Raw genomic sequence first — 10701 nt, forward strand, 5'->3', positions numbered from 1 at the left:
CCCCTCTTAACAGCTAGGTGATGAAGTGCTGTACTGCACATATAAAGTTGAAATCATTACAAGGCAAACTGAACTCTTCCTAGAGAAACACAAATGATCTAAGAATTTCCCCTTGAAAAACCTGCATCAGAAGGGTCAAGCCCTGGGCCCCCCTCATCTACTCACTCCTGAACTCTGAACCCTAGAGTCACAAATAGCCATGACACTTATTTTGAAATTAGGTCCAAGGTCCATAAAAAGTCTATATTACTCTCAAATCTAGCGAACTGTTTCATTTTTCCATTATATCCTTGAAAATAGCATACGACTATAATATCGAAACTTTAAAAACTGTATTCTAAATATTTATCCAATGTTAACTATAAGCCATAACACAGAGAAACTGAACATGCATTTACTCAAGAAGAAAAAAGGGGATATATTCAAACACACAGCAGGATTCAATGAAATATTAGAAGGTAGCAAATTCCACTGAATTAAAAGCTCAGGGATAAGGGGTCATTATATGAAGCTGATCAGAAGGAAGCAAGGAGCTGAAAAATATATTTCCCCGAGAGGAAATCACCTGGATAGGATTGTGTACACTCGAGTATTGAACGCGATTAAAAATGAAATTGCAGATTTCCTAGCAATCTATAACCTCTCTTTAAAATTGTATACAGTACCATAAGACTAGAAAGTAGCCAACATAATGCCAATGTATAAAGAGGATTCTAGGGGTGAACCAGGAAACTACAGACCAGGGAGCCTGGCATAACTGCTGGGCAAAATGGCAAATTCTACTATAAAGTACAAAATACTCAACACAGAGACAAACATGGCTTACTGAGGCAGAGTTAACATGGATTTAGCCAAAGGAAGTCTTGCCTTACCAATCTGCTGCATTTTTTTTGGAAGGAAAGAAGAGAGAATAAAACAAGATCATAATGCCTCTGGTGCAATTCTGATCGCCACTTCTCAAAAAAGATATATTAGAATTAGAAAAGGTACAAAGAAGAGTGATGAAAATGATTAAGCGGACAGAATTCCTCTCCTATGAGGAAGGCTTAAGAGGTTACAGCTCTTCAGCTTAAAGAAACGGTTGAGGGGGGGATATGACAGAGGTTTGTATTGCTGGGGTACATATTTTATTCAATTGTTATTCTTCTGGGGGGGGGGGGGGGGGGGTTATGCTGTAGTAAACCATGCTGTGCCTTTTTGGTTTGCTATAGTATATAAGAACTGATATGTTAATGTTAAAATCCTGAGTGGAGTACAACAGGTAAGCACGAATCAATTGTTTATGCTTTCAAAAAGCGGGCACGCTGTGAGATTACATATGTAATAATATACTTAAAATGAACATGAGAAAGTATTTTTTCAAGCTCTGGAACTCACTGCCAGAGGATGTAGTAAAAGCAGTCAATGTAGCTGTGTTTAAAAAAGGTATATGCAGGAAAAAACCATTGTTATCCTTAGAGGTAAGCAGCATAAAAATCTTGCTCTTTTTTGGGCTTCTGACTGGTACTGTGACCTGGACTGGCCACTGTCAGAAACAGGATACCGGGCTAGCTGGATGTTTGGTCTGACTTAGTATGGCAACTTTTATGCAGGCAGTGCCTTCTAGCCAAAACAGTGGTAGAACACAAACATCCATGTAAGACAGAGATGGGGTCTTCGGTGGAAGAGAAGATCAAATAACAGACCAGTGACAGCAGAGTAAGAAGGCACAAATGGGCAGGTGCTAATGCTGTCTATTTTTCTATGTAACCCATGGAATAAAATTTAACAGAAGCTCTAAATGTGCCATCAAATGTGACACACCTACATAATTTCAAAGCAATGTGTTTTGCAGGCATCTGTTCAGAGGTGTGCAAAAATTATAAACAGGTGCAAATATCTTTCTGGACCACATTTCTGCATGAAGCATTAAAAAAGGACAAAGCATTTAATTTTGGATATTTGGTCATTTACAAATGTGAAGAACTGAACAAAATCAAGATCTTAGTCAGTGAAGAACTAGTATTATGCTAACACCTTATTATCTCGGGTATTTTAATTCCACTGCTGTTAAATGTGTATATTTTTAATAGTTTCACAGCAGTTCTATTATTAGGTTTCAACTTACTGTTTTTAAGTTTACCTCTTTATTGTATTTATGTTTATTCTTGGTTATTTTACTATTGCTAACTGATAACAAAATTGTAAGGTTTATGTTAAACTGTACCTGCTGTACACCACCTTGGGTGGATCTCTTCTTCATAAAGGCGGTTAATAAATCCCAATAAATAAAATTTCCCTGAATTTATTTCATGTATATCCCACATTATCCCAAAACATCAGGTTCAATGTGGCTAACAACTTATTGCAATTAACAGCACAAAGAGTGATGCGGGATAGTATACATTAAGTAACAATAACAAAATAAATGAGGACTGAGTAATTACAACATGTAATATGTAAACTAATGCTAGACGCAAAAAGGTAACAATTTATAGTTATCCATGTATAATACCAATTAGAATGGAGGCACAGTATAGGGGGTGAAGTGCTTCTGTGTACAAAGGAAGAGCAGGATTTGGGGGTAATTGTGTTCGATGACAAAGTGACCAAACGGTAGAAAAAGTGACGGTCAAAGCCAGAAGGATGCTTGGGTGCAAAAGGAGAGGGAAGACCAGCAGAAAGAAAGAGATGATGGCCCTTGTATAAGTCTGTGGTGAGGCCCCATTTAGAGTACTGTGTGCAATTCTGGAGACCGCATTTACGGAAAGATATAAACAGGATGGAGCTGGTCCAGAGGGCAGCTACAAAATTGGTAAGCGGTCTTGGACATAAAACATAAGGACAGGCTTATGAACATCAACATGTACAGGCTGGAAGAGAGGAGGGAAAGAGGAGATATGATAGAAACATTTAAATATCTCAGGGGCATTATTGTACAGGAAGAGAGCCTTTTTCAAATGAAGGGGCATACGATGAAGTTAAGAGGAAATAGGCTTTGGAGGAATCTAAAAAAGTATTCATTTACGGAAAGGGTGCTGGACGCGTGGCATGGCCTCCCGGTGGAGGTTGTGGAAACGAGGACTGTGTCAGAGTTTAAGAAAGCATGGGACAAACATGTGGGATCCCATTGGAAAAGGAGGAGTTACAGAAGATGGACAGACTGGATGGACCATTTGGCCTTTATCTGCCATCATATTTCTATGTTTCTACCTCATGTGCACCTTTTTTTAAATTAGTCACTTTATTTTCTAACTCCTCTTACTCTCTTACCTATATGTTCCATCTTTGCTTATACCCTACACTGTCAATTAAAATGTTCCATTACGTATTGTGTTGTTAGTGTACTATGCTATACTTTGTATTATTTGAATATTTTCATTGCTGTAATTGTCTATTGCTCATTTGATTTATTCTTACTGTACACCACCTTGAGTGAAATTCCTTCAAAAAGATGGTAAGTAAATCCTAATAAATAAAAATAAATAATTAGGAGTTTAAATTCATTATGACCATCCTTGAGAAATTGTGTAAACAAAGATGCTTTAAGGTATTTCTGCAATATCAAATAATTAGGTTCCCATCTGATGAATTTCAGGAGGGAATTCCACCACTTGGTACAGAGGTAAGAGAATCCTGACATGTAGACTGACTTGTAGATCTCATTTTTGCAACTGGGACAGTGGAGGGTTAGATAATATCTTGAACCAGGGAGAGTGTTGCGAAGGGGGAGATCAATTAAAGGTTGCAAATAATCCGGGGTTAAGCCATATAGCGTTTTGAAAACAAATGTACATAGCCAGTGTAACTTTATAAGCAAAGGGACTGCACTTTCAAATCTCAAGGCCTTGCAAACTAATCTGGCTGGTTAAATCTCTAACTGCTATTCTGGTTGCCCCATCTCAAAAATATACATAGCAGAACTAGAAAATAAAGTGAATGGATCAGCTCCCCTATGATAAAGGCCAAATCTGCAAAGGCGCTTTGGCTTGGAAAACAGATACCTGAAAAGACATATGATAGAAATCTATAAAATCAAGAGTGGTGTAGAAAAATAAATAGGGCACTTTCTCAAATAGTAACTTAAGAGTAATCTAAGAAAATACTCTTTCACGGAAAGGGTGGTGGATGCATGGAATGGACTCCCGGTGGAAGTCGTGGAGATGAGGACTGTGTCAGAATTTAAGAAAGCGTGGGACAGGCATGTGGGCTCCCTTAGGAAAGGAAAAGTTAGTGGTTACTGAGGATGGGCAGATGGATAGGCCACTTGGCCCTTATGTTTCTAAGATGAGGAGACTTGCAATGAAACTAATAGGTAGCACATTTAAAATAATTGGAGAAAGCATATTTTCACTCAATGTATAACTAAACTGTTTAATCCAATGAGGTTTCAAGAATTTTTATTTATCCCCACATGTCTGGGCCTGCGTAGGTGTTGGGAAGAGGATATTCAGCAGCCCATTTCCGATAGCAGCTGGAGAAAGGTATGGAACTCAATGTAAGTGCTCCAGGTCTGCGGCCATAACACAGTCCTTCTATTTTTTCATGCACAGATCACTTTGGACGCCCCTCAGGTCGCATTCAATTAACCCTTCCATTCCCAGCTCATGTTGGTCTTGTCATGGTCAACTGGGCACTATCAAACATCTTATTTTTGAATGTGTATGTATTAAACCATTTTGGAATGAAGTATGGCTCACTTTAACAGATATGTTTCATTTCACTGGTCCTATGTTATGTGTTGCTTCGAGACCAGTGTTTTCAATCTATGTTAAGTCAAAATGAATGCTGCTTGTTAATACTTTACTTGCTTCAGCCTTGAAGACTCTGGATCAAGCCACACATCAAGGCTGGTGGAATTTAGCATTTCAGACTTATAAGTATGAATTATTCCTTGCTAAAAAGTCACGTCGTTATATCTCATATAAGGAGAAGTGGTCTTTGTTACTAACGTACTTTAGAGATGCATGTTGATAAGTCCTTTCCCTCCTGGGGGTTTTTTTTTTCTCTCTTTCCCTCCCTCACGCTTTTTGGCATTTGTATGATGTTATAATGCTTTATAATATGTTATTCAGTTCTTAAATCAATAAAAATACTAAGACGAAAAAAAAATATTGTAGCTGGTGGGAACAACACTAATAAAGGCTATATTTTGTGCTAAAAAAAAAAATTTATATTTATTTTAGTTTGATATACCGCTTTAGTTAACTGGTAGGACAAAGCGGTTCACAATGAAAACAAATCATAAAAGCAAGAAAGGGAATGCCATAAAACCATAGGAAAGAGTCTTTCAATCACAGGGGAAAAAAAGAGGGAGAGATAGGGGCTAGATTCAGTGCCAAAACAAAAATCTACTGTATAGGGTTAAATGCTAGTTCAAATAGGAATGTTTTGAGTCAAATTTTAAAGTTAAGAACATAAGAATAGCCATACTGAGTCAGACCAATGGTCTATCTAGCCCAGTATCCTGTTTCAAAAGTTCTTAAAATGATGATTTGGAGCAGAGACTAGGGAAGAGGGGAATTCCAAAGGCACAGTGACAAGAAAAGAAGGCTGAGTGAAGTATTTTATTTATTTTGTTACATTTGTACCCCGTACTTTCCCACTCATGGCAGGCTCAATGCGGCTTACATATACAGGTACTTATTTGTACCTGGGGCAATGGAGGGTTAAGTGACTTGCCTGAAGTGGGAATCAAACTCACTTCCCCAGTTCCCCAGGACCAGAGTCCACCACCCTAACCACTAGGCCACTCCTCCACTGGATTCCCATCGAGCGAACCATCCTAGGCGAAGGAAAATTAAGTCTGTGAGACTCCAAAGAGCGCAAGGTACATGTAGGAGTATATGGAGAAATGAAGGAAGAAAGGTAGAGAAGCGTACTTGCATAATATGCCTTGTGAGCTAATGATAATATCTTAAACTAAATTCTGTAACGAATAGGGAGCCAATGGAGATTAACAAGTAAAGGTGTTTCGTGATCAAATCATTTTAAGTTGGATATAAGATGAGCAGCCATATTCTGCAGCATTTTTAGATGATTTAATTAAGGTTGAGGAAGCCCAGTGGACACAAGTTCCTGAAGGAAAAGTCCATAAACCATTATTTGTTTGCCACATAATCTTTAGAAAGCCACTGCTTATCACTGGATATGAACAGTAAGGTAAAAGATCTACACTTAAGGATCCTGCCAGGTATTTGTGATCCAAATCTGCCACCGTCAAGAGACAGAATGCTGGACTTGATGAGGTCACTTTGGTGCATGCATTAATAACCAACAGATTTGATTATTGCAATTGCTTTTATACAGGACTTCCCAAAAGGCAGTTATGATAACTTTTGATTGGCAGCAGTATTTTGAATAGTTTATTAATGGGGAAAACATGTTTTGATGCATTTCACCTGTTTTAAGTCTCTACATTGATTGCTAGAGAGGAGTAATCAAATTTAAAATGTTATGCTTGGCTTACCAGGCTTTGCAGACACATCAGCCAAAGGCACACGAATTCCTTATGTCTCTCATAACATTCTCACAACAAACATTTTTGACCTTACCCAATACACCATGGAATGTTTTATTTGGGTCCAATGGTATGAAAGTCTCTGTCCCCGACTTTACCTCAGGAGACCTACTATCTTAAAGTTCCATAAATTAGTAAAAGTATGTTTGTAAGAGGAATATTATGAATGAATATATATATATATATATATATATATATACATGCACACACAAGGAATATCATATTAGTGCATAAACATTTTATAGCAATTAGTGAACTGTCAAAGTTTTTAAGGATAGAATAAACAAGGTGAAGAGTGGGTGTAGGATTGCATTTTCAATTTGTTGCGTTAGATTTTATGATTGTTACCATGTCAATTTATTTTATTGCACCATGCCTTTAGGAATGTTGATTAACGACATATTATCGAATGTAATAAAATAAAGTCCTTGGCCTGACCTAATACAGTACATTTTATATTCTAGTCTTATGATTCAGTTGAAATCAAATGTCTAAAAATCAAGGCAGAAAGGTCTAGCAATGTCACAGTTTCAAACTAGCGTTTCTGAACCCCAGAAAAGATTCAACATTTCCTAATCCATGCTGCATTAACTACTTGCATGTAGCTCAACGGGCACGAAAGAAGGGTTTTATCACTCCAGACGGTATCCGTACAGCAAGTCCACCTGCAAAGATGCAGCGCAGGGTGACAGGGTCGGTGGGGTGGAGAGGATGATGAACGACCGCAGCTCAGAGCACCCCCAATATTGAACAAACTTCTTGTCTTTGTCTAGAGAGAGGTAATTTCTGTTGGGTTTAGCACCCCCCAATTATTTTCAAAAGTTGGCTCCTATCGCCGTACCGGTGAAGGAGACGGTAAGGGGGAGACAGTAACAACTACGGCAAGAGCAAGAGAAAGCAGGGACCAGCACCACCACCGTCTTGAGCGGACCGGCGAGATCGGTTCGCTACACCGGCCGAATCCGAGCCTTACGGCACTTTGGGTTTGGGTGGTGTAGCCAACATCTTACTGCAGATTCCGAGAAGCGCTGGTATTCTACTTATAATAACTTTATAGAACTCTGGAAATTTTAACATTCCATATACTTACTTTCCTGGGAGTCTCTTGCGTCTCCGAAGTAGTCAGAGCAAAAGTGGTGGCAGAGTTGTATCTATCATTCTGTGCAGCTACAACCCAATGTTTAGCTGATTTGTTGTTGTTTTTTTCATATATAGCTGTTATACACAGGCGGTCAGACGAGGAGTGAGGCACTAGGACTTCAGCCGAGCAACTTTTCCGCCTCTCTCCCTTGCGCTGCCCTCCACACCTGACAAGCAGAAGTACACCCGCACCGATACCAGAGTTGATCTCGCGCGAAGTCAGCGTTGCTAAAGAGGCGATTTCCCTTTCCTAAAGCTAGGGGCTGAATTATTTGCTACCTGTCCTTCTTTCTCGTTCCTTCCGCATTCAGCTCCTGCAACTATCGGGCAAAGGGAATGAGAGAGACAACACAGCGCGGCAGCACGTACTTCCGCGCGCACATACCAACACGACAACGTCAGCACCTGTGCACCAACCACCGCTTTCGGTTCAAAGAGGTTTGTTTCGGTCCCGCAGTGACTAATACCGCGCTGCTCCTTGTAGAAAAACGCGGGACGACTGTGCGGGTTTGTGTGAGTGTGTTTGCAACCTCTTTGGTCTCCCTGTTGCTCACACCTGCGTGCTTAGAGGTTGATTGTAGATGCACTGCAGACGGCACTTTACTGCTCTAAATGTGTTCAGGATAAATAGTCTTCAGAGGTGAGGGGGAAGGAAATAAAGAGGGATGGGAATGGATAGCAGGAACGTAGCAGGTTAATGATAGTTTCACACTGTTCTGAAGTTAAGGTCATTTTATTTTATTATCCTCACTTTAATATTCCCATATCTCTTGTCTGTCCTAATTAGGATTGTAAGCTCTGTCGAGCAGGGACTGTCTCTTCATGTTCAAGTGTACAGCGCTGCGTACATCTAATAGCGCTTTAAAAAATAAGTAGTAGTAAGGTCGGGGGTTATCGCCCCTCTAGGTTCTGTTATGTGGTTGCAGTATATGGGAGGCTGCTTGAGGCACAGTTCAGTCCTTGCAAACCAGTAGCAGGTGGCTTTTAATTAAAATCTGCGTGGGAAAGAGGGGCCTCGCTGGTTACGTTTGTATGTAACAGTTGTTTACCCCTCTCCAGTTTCTCAAGCAGGGCCTCTTGTAGGTGTTTTGTCGTAGCAATTTATTTATCCATTTACACAGCTTCTTGGTTCAAATAATAGTTGATCTCTGCAGATTACATGGCACCACATAAAATGGCATAACAATAACATGCACAGAACCAAACCATCTACACACAGCTTCATACCCATATTGGGATTTGAAATTAAATTATCTAGATGGCCAAATTAAACCCAGGATTGATTGAGCACAGCAAATCCACCAAAAAATGTAGCAAACTATACTCCTTCTGAATTATGAAAATGGGCAGTTTGTCTTTCCTACAAAAAGATGGGTGGAGGTGAGCCTTTTGCTATAGGTAACAACAAATCAGTAATTACAGTGAATATTTTGTACAGTGCAGTGAGGGGGGGGGGGGGGGCATTTGAAGCTGGAATTAGCTGTCATATAAGCCTGACTCAGTCATTTCTGTGCTGTTACATAATCATAGCATATCATATTCAAACAGTGTCAGATAAAGTGCAAAGAAGAAGCAAAATGCAAGACAGAGCTACTTAGCTGCTGTAGTGTTAGGTGTACCTGATGAAGTATAGTTTAGTCAGAGTCTACTCCAAAGCGGCTGGCTATAAGTATTCTCTCATAATAGGGTTTTGTTTATGGAGAGAAATTGCCATATTAAGGGGGTCCTTTTACAAAAGGGCAGTAGGGGTAGCGGCAAATTGGTGTGTGGCAAATTGGCTATACCAGTGCACATCAATTCTGGGGCTAGAAAATATTTTTAAATTTTCTAGCACTGGATGCATGCCTGGCAATAATCGGGCACTGCTGCCTGCTGCCTAGTTACTGTTGGAACCCCTACCGCCTCCACCAGGAAGTAAGTTAAACCTTTGCTGCGTGGCCATTTCCTTCCTTAAAAGAAAAAAAGCCTTTTACTGGTGGCAGTAAAAGGGGGCCTTGGTGCACGGCAAACCAGTGCGCCCTTTTTACCGCCATTTTTGTAAAAAGACCCTAAGGTAGCTAAGGTGCACTGGACACCACTTTCAAGAGGCAGTTGTTTTCCTAATATCAAGGTCCAGCAAGGATATTTCAGAGAAATTTGCTGTCGCTATTTTTGTTTTGTCTAGCACAACATTCACTGATTAAACTTGGGCTGTGGATTTAGCCTTCATGCAAAAGATACTGCTGACCCATAGCTGTACAGCTTCTGTAATCGTTACTTAGTAGAACAACTTGGAATAGTGAAAAGCTTCTTAAATAGCATTGGGATAGCTGTACAAATGTGCTAAGGCAATCTTAATTAAAGGAAAAGTAAGAACTGAGAACACCTTTTTTTGACTGATGATCATAACATGAAGGGAAGATTATATAAATATATCTCAGAGCAGAGAAAGAAGCAACAATCTAGCACCAATTACTGAGAAAAAAAAGCAGCAAAAGAATGTTACGGGCTGCGAGGTTCCCTCACGCCGCCGGAGTTGGTCCCGCCTCCTTGCCTTGCTTTGATCCGAGGGCCGGAAACCCCGCTGGTGGGATTTCGGTCGGCAAGGCACCTCGGAGATCGGACGGGGAGGACTTAGAGTCCCAGGAAGAACCGGGAGAGATTACCCTGATGGTGGTCTGGAAGGCAGTAGAGGCATTAAGGTTAGCTGTTTCAAATTCAACAAAAGAGTTTGCTGTAATAGTGAGTAAATTGAAAAATTTGATCAATCTTTGGAGAAAATTAAGAACGATGTGGATGCCCAAATACAAAAGATACACGAGGAAATGTCTGGTTTAAAATCCTCAGTAACGGCTTTAATTAAGGACAAATAAATAATTCATAGGAAAATCGAGTCAATGGAGAACTATAACAGACGTCTGAATTTGAGACTTTTGAACTTTCCCATTTCTCCTTTATTGAAAGCAAATGAGCTATTTTCAATGTATTTGAAGGAAATCCTGCAGTTGCCAGATTCAAGTTTACCTCCTTATACACTCTGCAGGATTGTTACAAGGGGAGGCTCAGAAACCTCAAAATTTAAC

At 39.8% G+C, this 10701-nt stretch overlaps 1 protein-coding gene across 1 annotated transcript in view; it reads right to left on the reverse strand.

Moving 5' to 3' along the window:
* The window catches only part of LOC115461666 (myocardial zonula adherens protein-like), a 183881-nt gene extending 174209 nt beyond the window's left edge, over positions 1 to 9672 (reverse strand). Inside the window, exons 1-2 of the mRNA XM_030191665.1 lie at positions 9667 to 9672; positions 7590 to 7889 (exon numbers count right to left, since the gene is read on the reverse strand). Of these exons, the coding sequence (XP_030047525.1) occupies positions 7590 to 7889; positions 9667 to 9672 (306 nt within the window). The remainder of the gene's footprint in view (positions 1 to 7589; positions 7890 to 9666) is intronic.
* Positions 9673 to 10701: the final 1029 nt, after the last annotated feature.

The sequence above is a fragment of the Microcaecilia unicolor genome, chromosome 1 (genome assembly GCF_901765095.1).
Source record: "Microcaecilia unicolor chromosome 1, aMicUni1.1, whole genome shotgun sequence".
NCBI lineage: Eukaryota > Metazoa > Chordata > Amphibia > Gymnophiona > Siphonopidae > Microcaecilia > Microcaecilia unicolor.